Below are 27,030 nucleotides of genomic sequence, written 5' to 3'. Positions count from 1 at the left end.
CAGGATTTATCACTGTATAACAGCTTTGGGGAAGCAAGAAGAATATGTTGCTACTGGATTGTGTGTATTTTATATTTCAAGTCTATTCCTTGTTGCTTGTCGTGGTTTAACCATTGCTCTAACCAGGCCTGGATACAGAGGCCAATACTGCATTATTCTGTAGCTCTCTGTAGTATTTCCATATGCAGCAGTGATTGTATTAGAAGACATTTAAGCAAACCCTAATTTGTTATTACTGAGTTGCTTGCTATACATTTTCTTTTAAATTCACTAGGGTACAGGAGAGCATGTTCATACTGAAGTATGACAAGTAAATGAGACTATTAATTCAACCAGATTTTTAAACTGGTAAAGGTAAAAGCATGAAGTATGACTAAATGATATCATGGTAATTCTGGCCATATGTTGTTTTTCTTGTTTTGATCTTAATGTAAGTCAAACCTAAGTTGAGGTAACTGATTTTCTTCCTGTGCTCTGGGGTTGCTTTTCCTGTGGCAGATGACTGCTGGTCGCTGTCACACGCTGCTCTCCCCTGTCACTGAGGAGTCTGGGGAGGAGGGAACCAACAGTGAGATTTCTTCTCCACCTGCCTGTCGCTCTCCCTCACCTGTGGCTAATACAGATGCTTCTGTTAACCAGGTACCTCCCTCTTGGCATTCATTCAGCTTTTATCTCAGACATGCATGGTTCCATTCCACAGGTGGTTTATTTAATCCTCTGAAATAACATTTACCTCTAGCTCCAAGGAACAGAGGCTTAACCTCTAACCTAACTGAACCTTCAGGTTTTAGTTCAAAATGGATACAGATATTGATTTCTGAGTTTAAAATGTATAAATATGATGTTACAGCTATTCACTATTTTTAAAAATAAATTTTAAGTGACAATTACAAAGCTCTTCCATGTCACTACTACTTTCTGTTTATAACCTAATTTTTGTTTTCACAGTAGTAGTTAATGGAATGTTGCATCCTGAGAAAAAATGCAATTTTGTACTCCCCATAATAAAACATTGCATTATGTCCATATACATTTATCTTACTGTACCATTGACATTGTGGCATTGAAGTCAGTCTGATATCTTCCACTTAATACCATTTCAAGTATTAACTTTCATGTATTTTTTTTCATGTATTGTTCATTCCATACTTCCCATGACAGTCTATTTTAAGTGCTAATGGGGCAGATCAGTGAAATCACTGAAGTTAGATTTTAAATCAAAACTGAGGGCTCTCACACTTCTAATAGGAACAAGTGTACATCAGCATGGATTAAAATGCAAACAATGAACCAGCACATTGAGCATCATGCATATGAAGGCACACATAAAGTGTTAAGCTTTAGAAGTTTAGAAATGAGCCTTAGGAGCAGTCACCACCTCACTGGTGTTGTGGGTTTTGTGGTTGGTTGTTTAGTTTTGCATTTGTGACTGCTTCCAAAGTTGACCACTGCAGACTTAAAGGGTAGAGTGTGTTGTGTTACATTGCTGAGTAGAATTAGAGAAGTTTGAGCAAGATGCCCATTGATTCCTTCCGCTAATTTCAAAGATGCATATGGTGCCATAGAAGTTGCTAAATAGAAATAATTCATTTTCATGAACTGACATAAGAAAGAATACTAAGATAAGATAGTAAGAATGGTGACAAAATCTTCAACAGCGTAATAAAAAAGTTTTATATAATGAATGAGAAGGATTTTTCTGGTGTTCTGTCATTTCAGATGATCAGAAATTTCCCAGTAAAGTTTACTTACAGTAGAAAGGCAGCTATATATATTTCAGCACAAAAATCTTATGACAATGTTAATCAGTGAAGGAGTTAAAGGACCAAGAGCAGCTTGCTTCCTAATAAAGCCAAAGTCAGTTCATTACATTTCTCTGAAAATATAAAACCAGGCTAACAGCTCTGGTAACTCAAATAATACAGAAAACCCAGTGAAGATGCTGTTGCACCATGAGCTGACACCAAAACGCAAGTTTTAGAGCCTGTGATTTGCTAGGGCCAAAGTGAACAAAAAGGTGATGTCTTTCATTTAGCAGAAGATCTTTGAAAGAGGTAAAATTATAATAATCTAAAAAAACTTACAGATGAAGGTTTCTTCAGTGTGGTTAATGTTGAAATGAACTGCATGTACTAAACAATAAGCGGAAGAACATTCCAAAATGCGGTGGTTTACTTACAAAATGCTTAGGTTCACACTCACATAAGAATAAAACTAAAGAAGCTATGAAACTGTCAGTGCTGATCATGATGAATGCCCAGGGAGACTTCAGGAAAGAAGGTTGGTTAAAAAAAAATTCTAGATATTAGTGAATTAGGAGCTTAAATGTAAGTTAAAAATATTTTGTATTCAGTAAGACTCAGCAAAACTAATTTGGAAATGTTTTGTTTTAAAAAGTAGCCAGTGTTAAGGGAAGTAATTTCTCACAGGAAGATCACTTGCAAAGTACCAGAAAAACATGTGAACAGGAACTCTAGCAAGTAAAGAATTACATTAATTTAGTCTTTGGAAAAAAATTAAAACCTCTTATGAAGTGGGGGTTGGGGAGGGGAAGGTTGGGTGTTAAGACTGTTTTTAAATTCATCCCTAATAATCTCTGTACAGTCTTTCATCAGGGTTTCCTAGCATCTCTTAATGGTGAAATGTAGCTAGTCTGAGTTCAGACATCCATGCACTATTTTTATATTACTAACAAGTAATGAAAATATAAAACAAGTGCCAACTGCGTATTAGTGGAAATACTGGTTCTATGTATTGAAATAGATTAAAACAAGACCATAAAACCAAGCAAGTGACAGATCTAGCACTGTTATAAGTTAACAGTTGCCCAGGTTGTTTGTTTTGTACTGAAACTCCTCTAAAAACAACAGGGTGGGAGGGAACTATAAAAATGTTAACTTTGAAAAGGCTGAGGAATTTCATAGTATATAATATTTCAGCAATAGGTAACAGTCCTTCAATGCAGTTTATTCTGATGTATAGCAAAATCAGACACTTCATCTGTGCTGCAGTACTGAATGAGAATCCTTCGGGGCTAAAACTTCTCACTCTTACCCAAAGATATAGTTGGTTAAAATTTAGCACATTTTTTAAAACTTGTTTTCCAGATACAAAATGCAGAGCAATTGAATTGAAAAAGCTGAACTGTTGGCACAAAGCCTTGGAGGCCACAGCTGATCCTGTGATTCAAGTCTTCAGCACTGGGTCCCTGTTAAATGTCTTTCTATCTCCTTGTGTACAGCCTACTTAATCATTCTTTCTCCTTCCTTTATGAAAACTCATCTAGGGTGCAACAGCCCTTGTTAAATATCTTTTGAAATTTAAACACACCCTTTGCCCCTACATCCTAACAACAAAGCTTGAGTACTGTTCATTGGCCAGTTTTCGTAAAAGCAGGCATGAGATGTTAGGGCTTTTATAGGGGCAACAAAATCTGTTACTTGTAAGAACATCTGGATTCACACTACCATCATGTGAAAGCTCTGCCAAAAAGAAACTGCCATGTTGTATACTCCAGAAATTAATTGAAAAGATGGGGAAAGGGATTGCTTTTCCCTCTCTGTAAAGGCAAGCCCTTTATTCTGGAAACCATGATTAAGAAGTCTCAGAAGCACAGCTTTTCTGTTGGCCTTGAGAGAGGACTAGCTAAGGGCTGGAGAGCAGCTGCAGACAAGGCAAAATGAGAAGTTGCCTGCACTGGTGCAATTTTTCACCATGACTTGGAAAGATCACTTGTGGTCAGAGCAAAAAATTCTGAAATTGCAGTACTGAATGCTGTGCTAAGCTGTTACCTGTTCCCTGTTGGCTCCTGGACATCGTAAAGACTTTCATCATTAAATTTTTCAAGTTTCCCAGTTATTGCCTTTGAAGAAGCACCTCATCTGACACTTTTGGACAGTTTAGTGGGAGTGACCGGGTTTCTATGCTCTTCCAAAGATTGTTTGGGTTTGTTCACATATGGTATTAGATAACATATTGAAATGACACTGGGAAATAAAGATTCTGCTCTGAATTAGGACCCTAATTATACTCTGAGCTCTGGTACCTCAGAATTAGTCTTGTTTAGTACCTAGCTTTTATACACTTATACAGAATTGCAGAATGGTTGAGGTTGGAAGGGACCTCTGGATGTCATCTTGTCCAACCCCTTTCCTCAAGCTGGGCTACATACAGCAGGTTGTCCGGTACTGTGTCCAGGTGGCTTTTGAGTATGTCCAAGGATGGAGACTCCACAACTTCCCCGGGCAACCTGTCCCAGTGCTCAGTCACCCTCACAGTGAAAAAGTCTTTCCTGATGTTCAGAGGGAACCTCCTGTGTTTCAGTTTGTGCCCATTGCCCCTTGTCCTGTCACTGGGCACCACTGAAAAGAGCCTGGCTCTGTCTTCTTTGCACCCTCCCTTCAGGTATAGAATAGAGTAGAACCATAAAATCATTTAGGTTGGAAAGGACCTTTAAGATCATTGAGTCCAACCGTTAACCTAGCACTGCCAAGTCCACCACTAAACCATGTCCCTAAGCGCCACATCTACATGTCTTTTAAATACCTCCAGGGATGGTGACTCAACCACTTCCCTGGGCAGCCTGTTCCAATGCTTGACAACCCTTTCAGTGAAGACATTTTTCCTAATACCCAGTCTAAACTTCTCCTGGTGCAACTGGAGGCCATTTCCTCTTGTCCTATCAGTTGCTACTTGGGAGAAGAGACTGACACCCACCTCGCTACAACCTCCTTTCACGCAGTTGTAGAGAGCGATAAGGTCTCCCCTCAGCCTCCTTTTCTCCAGGGTAAACAACCCCAGTTCCCTCAGCTGCTCTCATAAGACTTGTGCTCTAGACCCTTCACCAGCTTTGTTGCCCTTCTTTGGACACGCTCCAGCACCTCAATGTCTTTCTTGCAGTGAGGGGCCCAAAACTGAACACAGTATTTGAGGTGTGGCCTCACCAGTGCCGAGTACAGGGGGACAATCACTTCCCCAGTCCTGCTGGCCACACTACTTCTGATACAAGCCAGGATGCTGTTGGCCACCTTGGCCACCTGGGCACACTGCCGGCTCATATTCAGCTGGCTGTGGATCAACACCCCCAGGTCCTGTTCCACCAGGCAGCTTTCCAGCCACTCTTCCCCAAGCCTGTATCATTGCATGGGGTTGTTGTGACCCAAGTGCAGGACTCGGTACTTAGCCTTGTTGAACCTCATACCATTGGCCTTGGCCCATCAATCCAGCCTGTCCAGATCCCTCTGTAGAACCTTCCTACCCTCAAGCAGATCAACACTCCCGCCCAACTTGGCATCGTCTGCAAACGTACTGAGGCTGCACTCGATCCCCTCGTCCAGATCATTGACAAAGATATTAAACAGAACTGGCCCCAATACTGAGCCCTGGAGAACACCACTTGTGACCAGCTGTCAACTAGATTTAACTCCATTCATCACCACTCTTTGGGAATTTGTATTTATACACATTTACACTCTTACATTTGCAGTACAGCAAATGGTCTGTGGTCTATTTGGTAGACACAGCTCTGTAAGCTGCTAAGCAAAAGGCACTTAGTTTTTCCTCAGTCACATGGCTTGACATGCTGAATTTTCCTCCCCATCATACAGGGTCAGGAAAGAAGAAATTTGAGACATTTGCAACCATTGGAGGAGGATTTTCCAAGTACACTTTTCAGTAGATTTTGAGCAACTTTTTATGCAAATATTGTGATAACTCTGAGAGCTGCCTGAAAGGAGGTTTGGTCCAACCTAACAGAAATCAGTGGAAAATCCCTTACTGATTTCACTGGGAGCAAAACTGTGTCTTAAAGTTTTCATCAGGGGCATTTACAAGTTCAAAATGATTGAAGAAACTGGACAACAGCTGCTGTGTCACATGGTCTGGAGCATAGTTCACTAAGTGGGGCTAGTAAGTGAGAAGAAGGAAGGTTGCAGCATGTTTCACCTTCCAAATAGATGTGGTGGTAACTGTCATACATGGTTTCAGTTTTAAAGAATCCTTGTCATCAAGTCTGCTCTCCTGACTTAAATATAGATACTGTGCATGTTTCCTTGATTTTACATTTTCTATAGATCTTTTTAATTATTACCTGCAATAGTTGAAGAAATCCCCATACACTAAGTATAGAAGTTCTGGTGAGAAACAGTTCCACCCTGAATTTTGAATCGGAATTTGAACATTTGCCCATTTTCCTTAGCACTTTTGGTCCCTTTTCCCACTATCTTTTTTAAGTTAGTTGGGAGTACCTGTTTGTTTGAAGGCTTACTATAAGCCAGTGCTTCATACTTTCTTACATCACTGACTAGTCCTTCAGCATATTCCTTTCTGATTCTTCTGTTGCCTGCTCTGTGCTAGTGTTCATTAGGGTGATATTCTTTGCCACCTACAGTACCATAACCCACTGTCTGTTGTGATGGGTTTTCCCCATGTGTAGTTGTCATGATGCTAGAACAACACTCCCGCTTGTAGCACGTCCCTCCCAGCCTTTCCACGTCTGTCCACAGTTGCCTCCTGCATCTCCTAGCTAATACGAACGTGAAAAAAATGCATCCACAATCTTCATCATAGTGAAGCTCCAAACCACACTCAGTGTACTACTACTAAATATTTATTTACTGTGTTGCTCAGAGGTTTCCTGGTAGGTTTGGCTTTGTGGGTTTTATTTTAATGGACATACGCAATGGGGCAGTATGTGGGGGGATATTATGCAGTATCTTTCATTTTGAAAGTGCAATAATGTGCTTCATGCTTATAGGACATTGCTTATTACCAAGCCTTATCTGCTGAACAGTTGCAGACAGAAGCCGCTAAAATTCAACCCAGCACTTCAGCTGCCCAGGAGTTTTACGAACCAGGCTTAGAATCAGCTGCTAGTGCCAAATTGGATGATTTGCAGCGTTCTTGGGAAACACTGAAAAATGTGGTAAGTCTTCATCTGGAGGGTTCAAAATAATCAGCTAGCTTGTAAGGAATAAAATGCAAAGAACTGTGTTAGCTAATATTCTTCCCTGCGATTCTTGGTTTTCAGGTGGCAACAAGAATTGTTAGTTGTGATATTATATTATCTTTGTTCTTTGTTTGAAAGTCTGTGCAGGATGGACCTCCATTAGGAAAAAATACAAGTCGTTAAGGCTGATAGTTGCCTTCAGAAATATTGACCATTGTCAGACTATATTCCATAACCTAACAGGGAAATCCACTCATGCTGGATGAGTTGGCAAAAAAGGCCCAAGAATCCAGTTTCTCCAAATACTGAGTCAACACATTTCTATGAAGTAGTGCAGCATAATCATTCAGTGATGTATGAAAATGGTCAAACTTTTGATCATATGCTATAATTTTTAATTCTTTGCAGAGGCACAGTAGCTGTTATGAGAACTATTAAGAACTATGCGTCTAGCAGATAGTGCACATCCACATGTTTGAGTGCATAAAATCTAAAATAAGGCATGAGAATGTGCCTAGGTTTTCCCTGCTTATTAAAGTCAATTTTTTTCAGTCATAGAACCTGGAATTTGACTGATAATGTTTAAACAGATAAATATTTTTAATATAGATTTTTTGCTTTATAATTTATACTTTTGAAAACTTGTTATAAGCTTTTGGTTTTAGTCTCGTAAGCCTAGAGATGTATGAAGCAGAAAAAAGAGCAAATCCTGTATCAGAGGTCAGAATTTATACCTTCCACTCCTCTTCAGATCAGTGAAAAGCAGCGCACCCTCTATGAAGCTCTTGAGCGTCAACAGAAATATCAGGACACACTCCAGTCTATATCCACAAAAATGGAGACCATTGAGATCAAACTAAATGAGAGTCTGGAACCAGCCAAAAGCCCAGAGAGCCAGATGGCTGGACATCAGGTAAAAGCTTATATGTGAGAAATAGAAGGAGAGCATGCCTTACCTGTATATCTTTAGTTCCCTTTTTTTAGATAGTAGCCTTCTTCATGGCTGGATGCCTCAAAAACATGCATTAGTTGTATGAACCTTCTCTGTAACTGTATTCCTTGCCTTTCTGGACTTCCTGCTGTTCTAAAGATGGTGTAATGGGGATTATTTTAATAAGGAGCCTTTTAAAAAAGTAGAATAGATCACAAGAGTTTGTCCAATCGAAATTTTCAGCAAAATCTTTTGTCAAAGATTGTGTTCAGTGACACCTACACATAGTGTTCTTCAGCATCAGTGCTACTAGCATATATTGGACTATTTGTAATGTTTCCAAATTTACTAAGATCATAACCAATACTGATGCATTGTAAACTGATCTAAATACAGTCTTTGCCTTGTTAAACAAAACAAACAAACAAACCAAAGCACACAAAAAATTGCATCCCAAGGGAAGTCTTGAGAAATGGTGCTCTGAATACTTTATCAAGTAACCAATCTGACATATGTCCAAGTTGTCATCATCTAAGCCTTCTATCTGATAGCTTGAAACTGCCTGGTGGGGCCGGTTCTCATTTCAGTAGGAACTCCATGACCTGAAAAGGATAACATTTGGTTTTTGTAGCACTGTGTGATGTCCTGTGCATCCAATGTGTATATACTATCAGACATGAAAGTAAAGTATCTGCTCTAAGGTATTGGTAATGCAGCATCCTTTTGTAGGTATCTTGGAAACTGATTTATGGGATAATAGTGATAGTAGGAACTTCTTTTACACCACGGAGTTAGTCTCTGGATGTTTGCATATATTGCTGGATGTTCTTTGTCCAGTTAGTAAGTTCCAGGCTGGAAGCTAACTCATGCCCCTATTTCTCTCGCACAAACACACACTCACTTACTTGTTCATTATCTTCACTGTATCTACTAGAATACCATGCAGAAAATTTGTTGGAAGAATAAATCTGTATGTATAATATTTCCAAAAGAATTCCTTCTCGTGATATGTTTGAAATTCAAGATAAGTAGTTAAATCCATATTTCAGTTATCAGCTGCATGCTCCTAGCTTAAGCATCTAAAAGCAGGACTCAGACCTTCTAAATTCTGACTCTACCACACCAGCAGTGATATCTTGCACTGCTCTGTGTTCCTCATGCTCCCTTGGACAGTCATCTTGAATTTTATGTTAAGCCTGTGCCTCTTGAGATACTTTCTTCTCACTGATAAATGAAGCAAATACTTTCTCTGCTCTCGTTTCTAAATAGGCTTTGATGGATGAGATTTTAATGTTACAAGAAGAAATCACTGAGCTTCAGACATCATTAGCCCAGGAGCTAGTTTCAGAACCACTGGATGCAGAAGCTGCTGATCAGCTGGCATTGCAGTCCACTCTCACGGTCTTGGCAGAACGAATGGCCACGATTCGAATGAAGGCGTCAGGAAAACGACAACTATTAGAGGTACAAGAAAAAACATCTAGGAGAGGGTCTTTTGGATCACATTCCAGATTTTGAGAGCCACTTTTGGCTGTACTTTCACCGAAGTCCTTAGTCACTATTGAATGCTGATAATTAAAAAAGTAATTTTCAGTTCTGCTCATTTCTCACAATTCCTTTCATTAATAAATTATCGTTCTTTTTTAGCGAGCCCCTCATCTTAATGCTAGGTGATAAGTAACCAGAAGGAACTTGGAAACACACTGCAGGAGTCATATTTTTTGTATATTTTTTTTTTTTTTTTTTTTTAATATCCACATTGACATTTTCTCAATAGGTTCCCTTGGTATTCCTTGTCCTCCACAGGAGAAGTAATGAAGTGCAGGTATTAAAAGTCATGTTATCTACAGTAAACTTTTGAGGAGTCACCTGTCCAAACTGGGAGACAACAGAAGGGGGAAAGCTTAAAACAAGAAATAACACCTCTTCCAAACTGTTGCATTGTTGTCTTCGCTCATCTTCCCATTGATTTGCATGCAAACTTTTATCATGAAAGATGCAGCTCTTTATTTGTTTGTCTACCAGCTTTACCAAAAATCCTTTAATACTAAGATGATTTTTAAAAAGTCCTTTACATATAGGAATGTTGCTGTGTATATTATACAGGTGAGAAAATGCAGTCATGCTAAAGCTGGCTACAGGTTGGCTACTTTGAAAACTGCAGGGCAGCTTTACTGCTGTACTGCTAAGAACTGCAACAGTGAATTCACAAACACAGCAACTGCTGCCTTCATAATTTCCAGCATCAATCGATTCTGAGAGACTGAGTGAGAATAGGCTCTGTGGATCTACCTGGGTTACAGGGGAGTCCCAGGGTGCATCAGCTGCATTAGTTCTGTGCAGTAACCTGAGACAATGAACAGGTTCTTAGAAAATATCTTTGTTATTGTTAAAAAATTGCACTAAGTTTTTCCTTCTCAGAAGAAAAATGGCTTTTACGTAAAAACAAGGGGCTGGAAGTAGAATAGGGATCTTACTGTTTATAGCTTGCACCCCATACAGGATCTTACAAACTTCTCAATGGTACTTAGGAAGAGATGCTAACTAATAATTTCAAGATAAAGCATGAGTCAAATATACTACTCTTAACTATGGTTAGGATTCTGACAGTTACTTTGATAAAATAGCACAAGTATCCCCCAATAATCCTGGCTAAGAAATATGTATGGTATGTAGACAATATTCAGTAATTTAACCTGTGTACTTTATAGCTCTGATTTCACAGATAAAATCTTCCAGAACTCTGCAGGGATGTAAATGTAGAAATACAGATAGAACAGGTAATGAAAACATTTTGCTGTTGAGGGTGTGGATTGGTAATATTGTTCTTTCTGTGGACCTAATTTAAATAACTAGAGCTTGAGAACTGTTCAGCTCTGGATTATTTGAGACACTTAACAACTATCGTTATTCTTTAAATTATTCTAACATGCAATTATTAATTTTCCCATTAAAATTAAGCATTCAGAAAAGCTGTGCAAACACTTCCCTGTGTGAGGGATTTGCCCTGCACATGCAGGTCTGAATTTCCTTACAGAAGTGTGGTAGGTTGACCCTGGCAGGCAGCCAAACACCCACCCTCACTCTCCTCTCCTGTGGGATGGGGAAAAAACAGAAGGTAGGCAAAAAGACTCATGGATCGAGATGATAGCTTAATAGAGTAAGGAAAAGCAGTGCATGCAAGCAAAGGAAAATGAGGAACTTATTCACTGCTTCCCCATCAGCAGGCAGATGTTTAGCCACTTTCCTGGAAAGCAGGGTCTCAGCACGTTTAACAGTTGCTTGGGAAGGCAAACGCCATAACCACAAATCCCCCCCCCCCCCCCCCCCGGCATTTCCTTGAGCTTTTATGGCTGAGCATGATTTCATATGGTATGGAATATCCCTTTGGTCAGTTCAGGTCAGCTGTCCTGGCTCTTTTTTCTCCCAACATTTTGCCCACTCCCAGCCTACTTGCCTTTGTGAGGGGCAGTTGGAAAGAAAGCCTTAATGCTGTGCAAGCACTGTTCAGCAATAGCCAAAACTTTGCTATATTAACAGCGCAGTTTTAGCTACAGTTGCAAAGCACAGCATCGTACAGGCTGCGATGAAGTTAAGTCCATCCTAGCCAGATCCAGTACAATCTTCTCCCCTTGTTCCACAGCATTTGTAGCATGCTTGGGCATTATCTGATACATCTAAGTATCCTCTGAACATCCCATTCTATCTGTTTCTTATTCCTGAAATCCCCTCTACTCTCTCCAGAGCTCTGTATCTCCCTGTACTGGGGAGCCCAGAACTGGACACAGTACTCCAAGTGTGGACTCACCAGTGTTAAGTAGAGGGGAAGGATCACCTCCCTCAACCTGTTGGCAACACTCCTCCTAATGCAGCCCAGGATACCATTAGCCTTCTTTGCCACAAGGGCCCATTGCTGGCTCATGTTCAACTCAGCGTCCGCCAGGACCCCCAGGTCCTTTTCTGCCAAGCTGCTTTCCAGCTGGTCGACCTCCAGCATATACTGGTGCCTGGGATTGTTCTTCCACAGGTGCAGGGCTTTGCACTTCCCTTTATTCAACTCCGTAAGGTTCCTGTCAGCCCATTTCTTCAGCCTGGCAGGGTCCATCTGGATGGCAGCACAACCCTCGGGTGTATCAGCCACTCCTTCCATTTTGTGTCATCAGTAAACTTGCTGAGGCTTGTTACTAGCCTCTCACTAGACTTTGTGGCACTGATCACCACCCTTTGGGCCCAGCTGTTCAGACAGTTTTCAAATTCATATGGGACTATTAAAGGGTGAGCAAGTCTTGCTGATCACTCCCTGTCTGTCCAATGGATGGACCAGCTGATGGATGGAGCCAGGGAGTCTGTGTTGCTGCAATGTTGTTGTTGCAGCAGCCATTGGAGCTTAATGTCCTTCCACATCCCACCGCAGAGATCCTCTGAGAGGCCAGACAAGCTCTTCAGTCTTCTCTTTACCCACGGTGGCTACACCAAAGGCCCACCAGTACTCTGTTGGGTCCTTGAAGTACCACTCTCATGCCTCTCAAGAGACAATAAGGCTGTCTAACAGCCTGCTGCTGCCAAAAAAGGCAAAGCTGCTCTCCTTTCCCTGCAGCCCACTGCCAGCTCTGTGTCCCCGTGCATCTTTCTCCCTAAGCAAAGTGTGCTAGTTGAGCAAACTGAATCAATGTAGGGGCAACCCAAAGGAGAGCAGCAAGAGGAGGCAGAAAAGACCTCAGCTTTAGAAGGCTATAATAGCAGAGATCTACTGAAGGAAGCAGAAATACAGTGACTGAACTGAAACAGAATTTCAGTCACCAGAAAAGCATGCTCATCGATTGAAAGCAATAATGTTTTGTAAAGGTTTCCAACTTATGAAAGAAAGGGCTTATTATGGCTTAAAAATACTATACAGAAGTTGTGAAAGACAGAGAAGGAAAATTTTTTAAAAGTAACTGTTGTGGTATTTTTTTAAAAAAGTAAAGTATAATTTGTACCTCTAGGAAAAACTGAATGAGCAGCTGGAAGAACAGCGGCAAGAGCAGGCTCTTCAAAGGTACCGTTGTGAAGCTGATGAGCTTGACCACTGGTTACTCAATACCCGAGCAACGCTGGACACCGCTCTGGTTACTGCTGAGGAACCTATGGACATGGAAGCACAGCTGGCAGACTGTCAGGTAAAATTATCAGTCCTGTAATGTTTAGATGAACAGGATGGACATAGCTTTATCTGAATGAAGAGGCAAATATGGAGCATTAATATTAAGACCATTATTGAGTGCGATGAGCCAGCATATTAGCGGAGAAGAAGTTTCTGAGCTCCTTAGCACCTCATGTATGCTCAGTTAGCTTCATCAATCATTTGTGAAATAAGATATAGCCTGTTCTTCATTTCTTATTAAAGATTGCAAACAGTGCTTTGGAAAGCACATGTAAACATAGCAGTAGGAAAACAAGATACCCTGACTGCAAGAACATTTGAAGCTCTACAACTTTTGGAGGGCATTTTGTTTTGCTTTAAAGGCCTTGTATTCGCTTCACTTACTGTTTTTGCTCCACTTAAGCTAGCATTGTTGAACCGCTTACTTGATAGGTATGAAAAAACCTGCAGTGTACTTTCCCACTCCTCCTTTGCCAGCTGAAGAACACACTCGCACTAGCAGTGGTGACTGGGACAGTGCGAGTGTGTTCTTCAGGAGTAATCCCTACCCACATTCAGAAGTAAAGTATAATCATCAGTAGTTACTATTTTTATGAATTTAATATTAATCAACACAGAATACCAAAACAACTGAAGAAAAACATTTTGCTGCAATAGGAGTGATTGCATATACTTTTATTAACAAGACTTGGATCAGTCATAACATCCAGGCTCTTAAATCAGTGGGAGTTTTCCATTTTTAAATGAGAGTTTAGAACTGTATGATCGTTATAATTAAAATTACAAGATAGACAAGAGACAGATGGACAAAAGATCCCTTTTCATATTAAAGAATGAGCATCTCAACTATTTTAGGGTAAATGGGAGTTAAGTTTCGTATAAGTCCGATGAACTAAACATCTAGTTAAATTTCCACTGACACTGCTTCATTATTGGAATTTTCAGTCTGCTCAGTCTCAAGTGTTCTTTCATCACCCGTCCTTGGGAGCTGTTTGTTGTATATAGATAAACCCTGTGAACTTAAACAAAGCAGTTTTGGTTTTTTTTAATATAATCTGTAGAAAATTCAAAATTAAAAAGAACAGTTAACTTTGTGGAAAAGTTAATACTGCTGTTCTTTTGCTGGTTCTTAAAATCTTAATACAGTAACTTTTATATAAAGTCCTGTATTTTTTCCACTTTTTAGAGACGCTGCCCATCTTATCCTGCACGCATTCCTTCAGGAGAAATATTTGTAAGTTTATACTTGATGGTTGCTATGAAAACAAAAACATTTGATGTCAGGCTAGGTTTTTGAGCAAGAATTGTATGAGCTTTGAGTTTGGAAGATCAAAATATGCACTATGTCTGTAATACATGAATGGTTAATGGAATGCCAGGAAAGCAGCTTTTGAGAATAAACATGCCAGAGATTTGTCACTTTAAATCTCTCTTTAGACTAAAGAGGATTATACAGAAATCCTTAAGTCTGTCATGCACCAATCAGAAAGAGCAAATAGTGAGAAGAGAAGCTTATCAACACAGCCAGAGCAACACATAGGAGGAGGTAGGAAGCATTTCACTAAATGTACATGAAAGAAGAGGAAAGAAGTAACTCTAGCTGCGTGCTCTGTTTCTTGTCATTATGGATGTCAGTCTAGCATCTTCGCCACCCTTACCTTTAACGTGCAAATAAAGAGCATCTCCTCTACAACAAATCCTTTGTTTCAAATAACTTTTTAATTTCCTCTTTTGAAAAAAGTTGTAAACAGAAATGGCAAATGCAAACATTTGCAAGCATATTCCTAAGGACTCTGAAAGGCACTGGAAGGCAAAGCAATGATAATCTGACTTGCCCTTAGCTTGGCGACGGGTGAGGTAGGCCACAGGTCGTCTTGCCAGAAAGCGTGACAGATGCTGGAAAATGTATGAATTTGGTTCTTTGTTTTTGCTGCTGCAGAACATGCTGGTTGAAATAGAGCAGAAGGTGGTAGCCTTGTCAGAGTTGTCTGTGCACAATGAGAACTTGCTTATGGAGGGGAAGGCTCACACCAAGGACGAGGCAGAGCAGCTGGCTGTGAAGCTCAGGACGCTGAAGGGCAGCCTTCTGGAGCTGCAGAGAGTGCTCCACGACAAACAGATCAACATTCGGGTAAGTGGCTCTTTCCAACTGGCTTCACGGTGGGCAGGAGGTTGGGGGATTTCATAGTAGTTTTATGCAACTGGGAAAAGGAGTAAAAGTGTTTTACTGATTTAGTTTGAGATATTCATCTTTAGTTAGTAAATGGAATTACACTCCAAAATAAAGAACTGCTTAGCAAACTTTAGCTTATCATTTTCAAGTTAACAGCACCGCTTCATGGTGAAACTATCCTAACCTCACTATCTTCACTGAAAAGACAATAATAAAGTAGATAGATGATTAGCTTGATCTGGATATACTCTATTCCTGTTCCCAGTCCTGTTAGATTGCATGTCCTCTGGGGCAGGATCCTTCCCTCAACAAAAGATCAATCCTAAATACATGCTTTCCTCCATACAGCATGCACAACGCAATGAACAAATAACATCACAATAATGAAACGCTTTTAAATATGGCTAATACTTAGTGGTATCATTACACCAAACAAAATATTATATAAACAAAGTTACATTTAACCTCAGTCTTGTCCTAGGTTTCTGTTCCTAGCAGCATTGGTCTCTTATTGCCACTGGTTCATTTTATTTAACAGTTGGTTTTGGTCATTCTTTAGGTTAAACTAGCATGTGGAGAACCGAATACATACAAGAAACCCAACCACGTAATGTGACTGACTGGTTTTGAATTTGCTTGCCCTGCTGTGACTCCCTCCCCCCCTTTTCTTTTACTTCTTTTCTGGGCTTTGCTGTGCAAATTAAACATGATAAGCTTCAAAGATTTCTAGCTTGTAATGCAGATTAAAGTCTACTGAGAGGTTAGCTTGAAAAGTCACTTGACATGCTAAGAACTATTTTTAGTCCAAAGCAACTGGATAACTATAAAAGTTAGCATAGCTTCACAAAAAAAATCCCAACAAATAAACCCCCCCCAAAAAAGGAAGGAAAAAAACCCAGGTATTTATTCCTATTGCCTCTAAGATGAAGTAACTTCAATGTTATTCTTGCATATTAAACCTCATGATTAGGCAAATTAAAAGTGTTATCAGCAGCACGTAGGCATAGTACTATATTCTGATATATTATTTGTGAAGTGAAAAGACATCACAGACTTTTTTTGCTTCATTTTAAAATACGCATGCTGCATTTTAAAATGTGCTGCATTTTAAAATACAACGGTGTGATTTAGTTTACTTAAACTTTTAAAACAGATTTTTGGATGCTTTTCTAATATCAAAAATAACAACAAAATAATTTCCAGATGTAGAATATGAATTATTTAATACGCTACATGCATGCAAAACTTAAGTTTCTTTATGAATTGCAAGCCTTTTTTGGACTTCACTTATGGATCGTGGAAGAAAATAGATATAGGTAGCATAACATCTTCAAATTTTCGTTGAGCAATGTTTTCAAATGAGAAATTCTATGAAGTCTTTTTCCAAACAATCAGGCATAAAGTATTTGTTATGCACTGAGGCTCAGAGCATCAGATGCCCAAAAATGCACTAACTCTATCTGCTGCCATTATTAACCCTGAGAAACACTACATGCTAACAGCACTGTTGCTCATGCATGTAAGAAACTCAGACTTATACATGTCTCTAGATGTACTGATAACCTTGTAATTGCTCAGAGGCATAGACCAGCTTGCACTCAGAAAAGGAATGATCCTCCCAAGTTGCACTGCAAGACCAAGAGCATTGTAAAGACTGAGCTATATTTTCCTTAAAGCAGTATTTCAGCATATCTGTTATTCCTGTGGCACAAGGCTTTTTAAGAGTCAGTGTGAGATTCTGTGACTCCCTTTCAGCTATTTAAGTTTTCCTTCTAATTTTAATTAATTAATGTCACTAATGATATGGAAAAAGTGATTTGGAGACCAACTCCTTTATTCATAAAATAAAGCAGTGAAACTAATCAGAAACATGCTGGATCAGGAGAGTTCCAGACTACATTGATTCCGAATGTAGCATATTTCAAGCACTTTGAAAGATACAGAAAACATTGCCTTATTACTGTTATCTACTAAATTGTGTGACTTAGGGGCAATAAAAATAAATAGACGCCTTATAAAACAAAGAAGTAGAATGGATTCTGCAGTAGAAAAAACAGATAGTGTTTCTTTACTTTTTAACAAAGTGTGTGTGTGGGAGGGATGACTTCAGTTCCACAAGACAAATATGCCTGATATAAGTTTGTACAATTCTGAACTCCTTTGAAAGATCAATTTTATCACCATTTTCTTCAGGAATTGTCCAATTATTTCTGTGCTGGAGTGGATAGTCCCCAGGAATGACAGCTTCAAGCGTGTATTTCCCTGGCTATTTAAAGGAAATGTAATACAGTTCCTTCAGACAGAATTCAAATGAAAATGCAAGTCAAACTTATATTCCGTGATTTGAGAATTGATAAAATCTGGTTCACAAATAACTTTGATCTAAAAAGTATGCACAATAGCATATTTGCAAAGCCTCATTGCATCCACAAATGCCACAATCCCTTTTACACTCTTTGCTATTGCAGGAACTGTGGGACTACTATTTATTTGTCTTAGTATAACTCAAAATTGTAGCTTCTCAACCCTCTTCCCAGAGAATACGAGACTCAACATCTAACTGAAATCAGTCAGCCTGCCCAAATGCAATGAAGAACTAGATACTATTCTCTAAAGGAATTTACAAGTTGAACAGCTATTGTCCCTAGAGCATATAAAAGGAAGCAGATTTTTTTTTTTTTTTTACAATTTACAGAAAGATTGTCTTTTTTCTCATTTTTAGTAGAAAAATTAAAATTCCAGACCCTCTTTATCCCTCACATAATATTTTCTTTGCCTAATCTGGTATCCTGTAATGACATTGTTCACACTTCAACCACGTCCGCTTTTCTAGAAACTTGTTCCTACAAAGTAAAGTATCACAGTTTACCTGCAAACTGAATCCTTAGTGAAACAAACCTATTTCATAGAGCAAGGGCTAATGGTTCTTTCCAGCTCTAGATACCTGCTTGCTTGTTTTGCTCCTCTTACAGTTTATATCCTCTAACACTAATCAGTCCTTTCAACTCCAGCATACTCATCATCCCCCGAAATTGAAATCTTACACCTAACTTCTACTATTTAGCAAAACTCTGCTGTTTCAGTGCCTCGTGCCAGGGACACTGGTGGCAGAGGTCCATCCCAGCTGTTAGTATAAGGAGCACCAGGTGAGGCAAGAGGGGTTTCCTCAGCCACCTTTGGCCCTGCTGGTCCCTGCCTGATTTGAGACATAGGCTCTCTGGAAGGTGGAACATGTTTTTATTTTGGAGAGCCTGCTGTAATGTCTGAACCATTTGGCACTTTTACTGTATTTAGAATAAGAGCTGAATCATGGGCAAAATATGAATCCTACAAAAATGAGATATATAGACAAAATGGGAGAGGAATTAAGCCCCAGCTTTAGCTCTTGAAGCTTTAAAAAAACAAAACAAAACACAAATTCTACAGTCATCATGTGCCTGCAAGTAATATTAAATAAATCCAGAGAGGTGTGTAGATCTAAGTAGCCAGACCTACACATCTGTCTTTAACATTAGGCTTAGTGTGTTAAAATCCCTACATTTGAATACATTGGACACTAAATAATTTAAATTCACAGCCAACATGGACTTCAGAAGTCAAGAAGTTGATAAAGTAGTTTTTGGAACTATTAAGGCATTTGCTCTTTTTTGCTTTGCTTATGCAGAAAGCCTGTCTAATCACTCGTGTTGGAAAAACATAATGATAGAAGTATGAAGTGAAGGAACTGTTGGTTTTGCTGTTCTATTATAACATTCTGTGATTTGGTCCCTCTTATTGTCTTTACCGTTCACATCATGTAATCTGCTGTTAACTGACTGTGTTTCTGCCAACCACGGATACAGTTAAGTACTTACTGATAAATAAATTGTGACCAGAATGACAACCAGCATTCTCTCATTTTAAGTTAGGCAAAAAATTGGCTTTAATTAGACTAAAACCCTGGCAGAAACAACCCACTGATTCCCTCCATTGCCAGTTAAAGCTGCACCCTCCATTACAGATCAATGCTGGTTTTTAGGAGAAGCAGAACTGTCTTCAGAAACACATCAGTCTGTGGTCTCTGATCTCTGATTCTGCTAAGTGCGGTGGTGCATGTTTATTTTGACATTTTTAGGGATACTTTCTTGCTAGTAACCAATGACCAGTAGAAGTCAGAAATCTGAAGTCATTGCTCACTTCAGAATTTATGTGAGCCAGCAGCTTGAGAGGTGGAAGGTGGCACTACGTGTGGTTTTGAGTTGATGAGCTGGACCTGCCAGCTCTCTAGCAATATAAAAGATTTTGTAAAATCTTTATTTCTTTCTTTTAAAGCAGGGGTCATTACAAGAAAAGGAGGAGAGCAACCTGGACTTTGTTTCCTCACAAAGCCCCAGTGTCCAAGAATGGCTGGCACAAGCAAGAACCGCTCGCTCACAGCAACAGCAGAGCACCCTGCAGCAACAGAAAGTTGGTGTTTTGCATTTTTTTTACTCCCATCTTTAGATTGTGCTTAACGCTGTGGCTGAGCCATTCTTAACATTTCCACTGAAAACTTCATTTTTACACTGTTTCTTACTCAGTGCTTTTGTAATGATGCATCTGAGCTCACAGTTTTATATCTGTAACAGCCAGGCAGACTAGACTTCCTGGGTGACCATGGTCAACTCACTTAATCGCTCTACACTTCCATTGTCCATTAGTAGAATTAAATTGAATCAACCCTTAAAGTTACTCTAAGGAGATGATGGTATTTGCTTAAAGTAGTAATCAACATTGTCTTTATAGAAGCAAAGATACACACATTACAACGTATATTGTGTTGCATGATACACAGACATCCTCACTAGGTTAGGTTCCAGAAATTGCATTGCATTAGTCAATTAGTTCAACAATCCGGTTTACGTACCCAATTTTTCTGTGTCCCTGGGTGGAGATTTTGCACTGCTTTTGGTGTTCAAGCAAGCCATATCAGAAATAGCTCAGCTATCTTTGCATGACAGTTATGCAATGTAGGCATATCCTTTCAAGGCAAAAACAATCTGTTTGAGGTTTGTTTTGGTTTTTGTAACTTGCTATGCTAGGAGCTGGAACAAGAGCTAGAAGAGCAGAAGAATCTGCTTCGGTCAGTAGCATGCCGTGGAGAAGAAATCCTCACACAGCAAGGTGCTCCAGAAGGCCTATGTATAAGGTGTGCTTTCATGTGTTCTTCTGCAAAGTAAATTTCTATGACTGTACTTTGTCATCCTTATGTTTACATCCCTCTTCTGCATGTAATCCTCTAACTTCTGTTTTATCATTTTTAGACAGCACCTAGGATACTGGAGCCCTGATTTATAATTCAGGGGTCTGATAATACAGTTACACAAACTGTTTTGTGTTAATAGATCACCTTCAGCATTTAGAAATTCCTTTTATTCTTATTATCAAGCATCACACTAAAATTACAGACTAGGTAGGATTCATTAGACATGCAGTGGATCAGTTACTGTAGCTTTATGGTCTAGCACTGGTGTGTGAATCCTAGCTGATCTCTAAAACATTGTAGTCTACCACAGTAACCAGATCTTCCTTCCCAGATGAGATACTCATTGCTTAATTTTATTTTTCCTGCAGTTAGTAAATATTTTTCTTTTTGAAGCCTTGTGTATTTCAAATTTCATCTCTGGTCTGTATATTCTTGCACACTTGCCCATTTGGGGGGAAGTAGATGTCTGTAAAAGCCTTGGCTCTGACTGGGAGAGACTTCTGCCCTAGAGAAGGCAGAAGAAAACTACTGCCTACTGCCAATGCAGACCTTCAGGGAGCAGGAAGGGCAAGGTCTTGGGAAGAGGAAACTGGAGTGAACATTATCAGCTTAAGAATCAAGGAGCAGTCAACCCTTCAGTTAAAATACTTCCTTGATGTATCTCAGTAGTAGTGAGCACCTTTGTGGCTCCTCCAGCATGCCAAAGTCTAGAACATGAAGGTAGTTCATGAGGCAGCAGAACCAAGACTTATGCATAGGAAATTTAAGCTGTACTCAGTAAGTTCTTTTCCTCAGCATTTGTGTTAATTCAATGTGGGTTTTTATTATAATGCCAGAAAGTAGTTATCTCCTTCTGTCTGAGGCTTCCTTCTGTCACATGATGTTATAGTATAGAAACAAACAAAACAATCAAACAGAAAATGCTGAACTTCATTCACTGTTTAGCACAGCTAAACTCATATACTTGTCCTGCATTAAAATATCAGGGTATGTCTGGCATTTTGAGAGAGGAGGTGAGGAAGGAGTCAGATAAAATATTTTTTTTATTTCATGCTTTGAAGTAAAGCCTGTTTAAAAGTTACATTTCAATGTAGTATATATTCAGTCTGTCTTGGGGTTTTTTACTTAATATGGATACTTGCAACTCTAAACAGTTTCTTAGAAAGTACATTTTATCCCATCAGGCAAGAAGTTCTTGCTGTTACAAACTAGCCTTTGCCTTACTATATGAAAAAAAAACCAAAAACAACAAGTCAAAGCTTTAAAAAGTAGCAGTTAATTTAAATGTAGAATTTCCTAATTGAAAGAGGAAATAAACACCTCATACAGTTATAATTTTTGTATTTGTTAAACCTTTATGCATCTTCCCATTCAGTGAGAAGCCTGATATACTCTCTGAGGAATTAGGCTTCGAAGGTGAGAAGCCATCATCTGAAGAACAGATGAAGGTGAAATGGGAAATCCTGAACCAGGAATTCAATACCAAGCAGAGACTGCTCCAGAAAACTTTGGAACAAGACCAGCTGGTAGCTATTTTTAATTTCTCTTTGCATTTTCTCTATGAAAGCAGTTGTCACAACACGAGGTACAGTATGTGCATAGCAGATGCATTAAGGTGATGTAGTTAATGCAAGGAATATGGAACAATTTATTTTTGTGACATCTTTAAAAACTATTAAATATTGGCACTAGCACTGCTCTTGTTCAAAGTGATTTGAATTGCACTACCATTCAGGTGAATAACCTAGAAAGAAAGAAAGGGCTGAGACAAAATTTTGATCTACTTATCTAACCCAGAATAATTCTGTAACAAATCATCCCTCTGGAATTGACCAGTATTCTGGCAATAACTTAGAGGAAAAACTGGTATTTTCAGTTTGAATTTATTGGTTACATTCAATTCTTGATCTTAGTGGGTACGTGACAAAGAAGCAAGTGATTTCAGCCACGTAATTTTTACTGAAAGGAACAGGGATTAATCAAGGAGACAATCCAAGATCTATATTAACATACAGCCTCCATTTTATAGTTAATAAACCCAGGCCCACTATTCTTTATATAACACTACATTAAAATCAGCTTCCAAAGTTCTAAATATCTTGTATTCATTCAACAGTAATTAATTTTTTTTTTTTTTTTGGTAAAAACAAGTCATTGCTAATTCTGGCCACAAGTATTTATCCTGCACTTCTAGTGAACCTCCTGTTGAGCAATCTTTTATTCAAGATATTCGTGACAGAACAGTTGTGGGAGGACCATGAGCATTATTTGGTGATATTCTCAGTCAGCAGTAGAATCTGTATAGCTGAATTTTGTACCCTATATATGATAGAAGCATCCTAATTAGTGCTTCTCTCTCAGCAGCTTTATAGCAGACCAAACAGACTGATATCTGGAATGCCTTTGTATAAGGAGGAGAGACAGGATGAAGATAAATTCTCAGTGTCACCAGTATTGGATGAATTGAATCAGGCCTTTGAAGATGTGTCATCTGAGGTAACATTTCAATTGTCTTTACACCTATCCTCCAGCAGAGCCACATTTACAATGAAAAATACTCTAGTTCCCACCTGGAAATCCAGCCCTTTCCCAAATATTAGATGTTAGAAAGAGTAACTTGTACTTCTTCTCTGGACTTCTCTGGTTCCTTTTGCCCAGACTGGACGGGTGGAGGAGAGCCTGCATCTTGAACAGAAGCTGTATGATGGTGTTGCAGCCACCTCCTTGTGGCTAGATGGTGTGGAAGAACAGATCTTTGTTGCTACGGCTCTGTTGCCAGAGGAAGAAACAGAAACATACCTCTGCAAGCAAGAGGTAAGGAATCCATGAACAGAACTTTCTCTAAATTGCCAATAAGGGTGCATTTTATGCATACCTCTGCAAACAAGAGGTAAGGAGTCCCTGCATTGGACTTCCTTTAAATTGCCAGTAGGGATGCATTTTATGTAGTGTTTAGAAAGAAAATATTAGAATCCTGGATAAGTGACATGTCGCTGTCATAAACTCTATGTAACTGCAGTATTCTGCTACTGGTAGAAGTAACTTTATTGACTGTGTAGAGAATGTTGCAGAAAGCAGCACCTGACTCAAATTTTGCCTGGTCAGAAGAGAATTAAACATAGAGTCTTTCTTCCATTTAACAACTTTGCTAAGTATTAGCAACCACCACATTGTTGAAATTGAAATGAAGTGAAAAAGAGGGAGGAATGCTCTGGGATATAGAAACAGTACAAATTCATCAACATGACGGGGGGGAGGGGAAGGAAAGGAGTTGGGGAAGAGAGAGGCGATAAGACAAGGGGTAATGGTTTTAAACTAAAAGAGGGTAGATTCAGACTAGATATAAGGAAGAAATTTTTTACAATGAGGATGATGAAACACTGGAACAGGTTGCCGAGAGGCGGTAGATGCCCCATCCCTGGAAACATTCAAGGTCAGGCTGGGTGGGGCTCTGAGCAACCTGATCGAGTTGAAGATGTCCCTGCACATTGCAGGGGGGTTGGACTAGACGACCTTTAAAGGTCCCTTCCAATCAAACCATTCTATGATTCTACATCTTTTTTTTTTTTTAGCACTTGTTTTCCTCAGAGCAGTCTGGGGTCTTTTTACTATCAGAGATACTGCAGCTGCATAACTGTCTAGTGTGTGTATATTAACAACATAAAAAAGTCACTGCATCACTGCAAAATTGACAATGGTTATGGCAATATGTTTGCCTGCTTTCCAGAATGTGTGATTGTCACTTTGTTTTGTTTTCTACAAAATCAGTCTCTTGCCAAAGAAATCAAAGACATAACAGAAGAAATGGATAAGAACAAGAATTTATTTGCTCAGATATTTCCTGAGAATGGTGATAATAGGGATATTATAGAAGACACTTTGGATTGTCTCCTGAGAAGACTGACCTTACTGGAGTCAGTAGTAAACCAGAGATGCCATCAGATGAAAGGACGGCTCCAGCAAATAGTGACTTTCAAGGTACGATGCCCATCTGAAGGAATTAACAGGGGTACATGTCACATGGGGATATAAAGGATATGATTCTCAAAGCAATGAGAATTTTTGGTACCAAATCAGAAGAACAAGGTTGTCATAGGTTTTTATTGAAAAATCAAACTTCTTCTTAGGCTATGCAAAACTTGGCACCCAAAACATGATCCAAAATTTAAGAAGCCTTCTGCAACTCCTGTAATTATTGTAAAGTGATCATTCATCCCATGCTTTCTCACCCTGCTGGCATTGCATAAAAGGAAATTGTTGAATACTGTTCTCAAAGGACAAAAAGCAACTTTAGAGTTCCACTCTATACATTTTATAATTTCATAAATAATAGAGTACACTGTTTTTATTAGCTGAGATAGGGTAGAAAACATAATACTGATTCCCACCTTTCTGACCATCTTTAACCCATCCCGTTACTCTATAAGAGCTTGTATCTCAAGCCATCTGTATTGAGCAAAGCAGAAAAAATGAAGTGGAGAAATGTGTGCTTTTAGAAATCTTTCCAAACAGAGTTCAGAAATGCTTTCAGATCTTACTTTATCTCTACCTCCTCTCCTATTATTATCATATAAAGCCTCCAGTATGGTTTCGGTTTAATGAAAAAACATAAATTACAACAAAAAAATGGAAAATAGATTCCTGGTGTCTTTAGATTAGGATCATCATTTCATAGATTGTTACTACAGGATTTCTTTCCAAACTCCATAACCTTTCCTCTGCAGTAGATAGGAAGAAAAAATATATTCAACATTTTTCAATGAAAGGCCTTCCTTTGCTGAAGAAAGCACACAAGTTGATTAGAATCCTGTGCATTGTTGTTATACCAGAGATATTTAGTATTTAAAAGAATTACTGTATGCAAAAACAAACAAACAAAAAATCAGTAATGCACCCCTTACATAATGCTGAAAGTCTTAGAAAAATGTGCTGATAATTTTCTGTTGGGATGAATGCATAAAAAAAAAGAATATTTGATTGTAGCCTGGCAAAATTGTTAAGTAATATTTATGTGTCTAGTCTGATAAGGTACTCTAACAGTTGTAATGGTAGTTAGCCCTGTAATGTGATGAAGCCTTGTTTACTTCTTTGTTGTATTTGCTCAAGTTTGTAATGAAAAAAGCTTGCCTTAAAAAGTAGAACCTAGCTTGTTTACAAGCATATGTGGTTTAATAAACTACACAAGAATAAAATATTTTTGTTAAATTAAGCTAATGACCCTTGCTAATTAATTATCTAATTGGAAGGCAAAAGCAGAAGTGTGTTCACAGGTTATGTTTTGCATAGGAGTTGCTTTAGCCTTTAGCTTATATATATCCAGTTATGGATTTTCAGCAATGTTAAATGTTTTGCATTGGCTAATTATGATGCTTCCAATTTTGAATAGATTTTATGCCTTAGTGCTGACATTGTAATGCTTTAAACTTTTTGGAATATAAAATATTGTTCAGTTGGTTTGTGCTGTGATTGGCTATAATTTTTTGTTGTTGTCTCCTGTAGAATGATCTGAAGCTCCTGTTTACGTCAGTGGCTGATAACAAATATTTAGTTCTACAGAAACTAGCAGAGGCAGCTGAGAGACCAGAAACAGAACAAATGCAGGTATTACCAAATGTCTATTACTTGAGGAGGAGGGAAGAGGTAAAGTTTCTATTCAAAGTATAAATGGATTGTAGAGAACAGTTGCTTTTTATGGGAGAACATATGTGTTCACATAAAGTATATGAAAATGAGTACTTCCAAGAATGTACTACACATGTTTATAAATTGAAAAAAAAAAACCAACACAAAATGTCTTTCTTATCTCCCCAGCTGACCTAGTTATGTGTACACTGGGCAGTATTTGAAAGAAAGAAAACTTTAATGAACCAAAAAAAAGTCTAAAGTTTGGCTAAATTGTTTGGCTATTACCCTTTATTAGAAACCAAAGGCACTTTCTTCTGCACTGGTTTATAGTAATATCTTGACTGTTATTCCTTTTAATTTAAGGTAATAATTGTTTTTTCTTTATCAGGAATTGCCTGATGAATAATTAGTTGTTAATAGGACAAAACATATCCTGTTTCCTGGTTTCTGTTTTACCAATGAGAAAAGTGAATGAAGTATGCTATGGGCTACTTTCTACAGATGTTTCTTGTTACCCAAGAGCTGCTGATGTCTGGTGCCAGCAGGTGACTGAGAGGAAGAGACTTATCCTTCAGCTAAACAAAAATACTGGGCTTTATATACCTGATAATTAAGTTTTGAAGGAATTTTAAGTCTCCTGTGTGAATAAGAGAGCTCGCGCTCCGTGTCTTTCTTTTCTGTCTTCCACGATGCAAGAGATTGGGAAAAATTTATCTTCTGTATGGTTAATTTAACTACCAAGTAGGAAAACAATGTGGTAACAAAAGCAACTGAATTGCTTTGTTTCTGAACATCTACCTTGGCTGATAAAACATTAAAATTTAAAAGCATTGCTGTTTGTTCAAGATGTGATTGGGAAAGTAGAAATAAGGCCCTTAATCAGCCAGGTAACTTACCTGCATGAACTGTAAGTTTAGTGACTGTATTGTGCGTACTCCGCATTACTGGGAGTCAGGAGTTCTACTCACATATATAGTTTAAGCATATT

The 27,030-nt window shown here is 38.7% G+C and overlaps 1 protein-coding gene across 1 annotated transcript in view; it reads left to right on the top strand.

The window, feature by feature from the left end:
• Positions 1 to 27,030, top strand: part of SYNE1 (spectrin repeat containing nuclear envelope protein 1) — a 261,240-nt gene that overhangs the window by 156,740 nt on the left and 77,470 nt on the right. The window contains 14 exon segments of the mRNA XM_050895131.1: positions 499 to 639; positions 6,755 to 6,922; positions 7,698 to 7,859; positions 9,147 to 9,341; positions 12,863 to 13,036; positions 14,960 to 15,151; positions 19,508 to 19,639; positions 20,254 to 20,353; positions 20,977 to 20,989; positions 21,793 to 21,943; positions 22,779 to 22,913; positions 23,076 to 23,231; positions 24,186 to 24,395; positions 25,917 to 26,018. Coding sequence (XP_050751088.1) covers positions 499 to 639; positions 6,755 to 6,922; positions 7,698 to 7,859; positions 9,147 to 9,341; positions 12,863 to 13,036; positions 14,960 to 15,151; positions 19,508 to 19,639; positions 20,254 to 20,353; positions 20,977 to 20,989; positions 21,793 to 21,943; positions 22,779 to 22,913; positions 23,076 to 23,231; positions 24,186 to 24,395; positions 25,917 to 26,018 — 2,031 coding nt within the window.

Source organism: Gymnogyps californianus, chromosome 3, assembly GCF_018139145.2.
Source record: "Gymnogyps californianus isolate 813 chromosome 3, ASM1813914v2, whole genome shotgun sequence".
Taxonomy (NCBI): domain Eukaryota; kingdom Metazoa; phylum Chordata; class Aves; order Accipitriformes; family Cathartidae; genus Gymnogyps; species Gymnogyps californianus.
The sequence above is the reverse complement of the archived record's forward strand: the minus strand, read 5'-3'. Positions and strand labels throughout refer to the sequence as shown.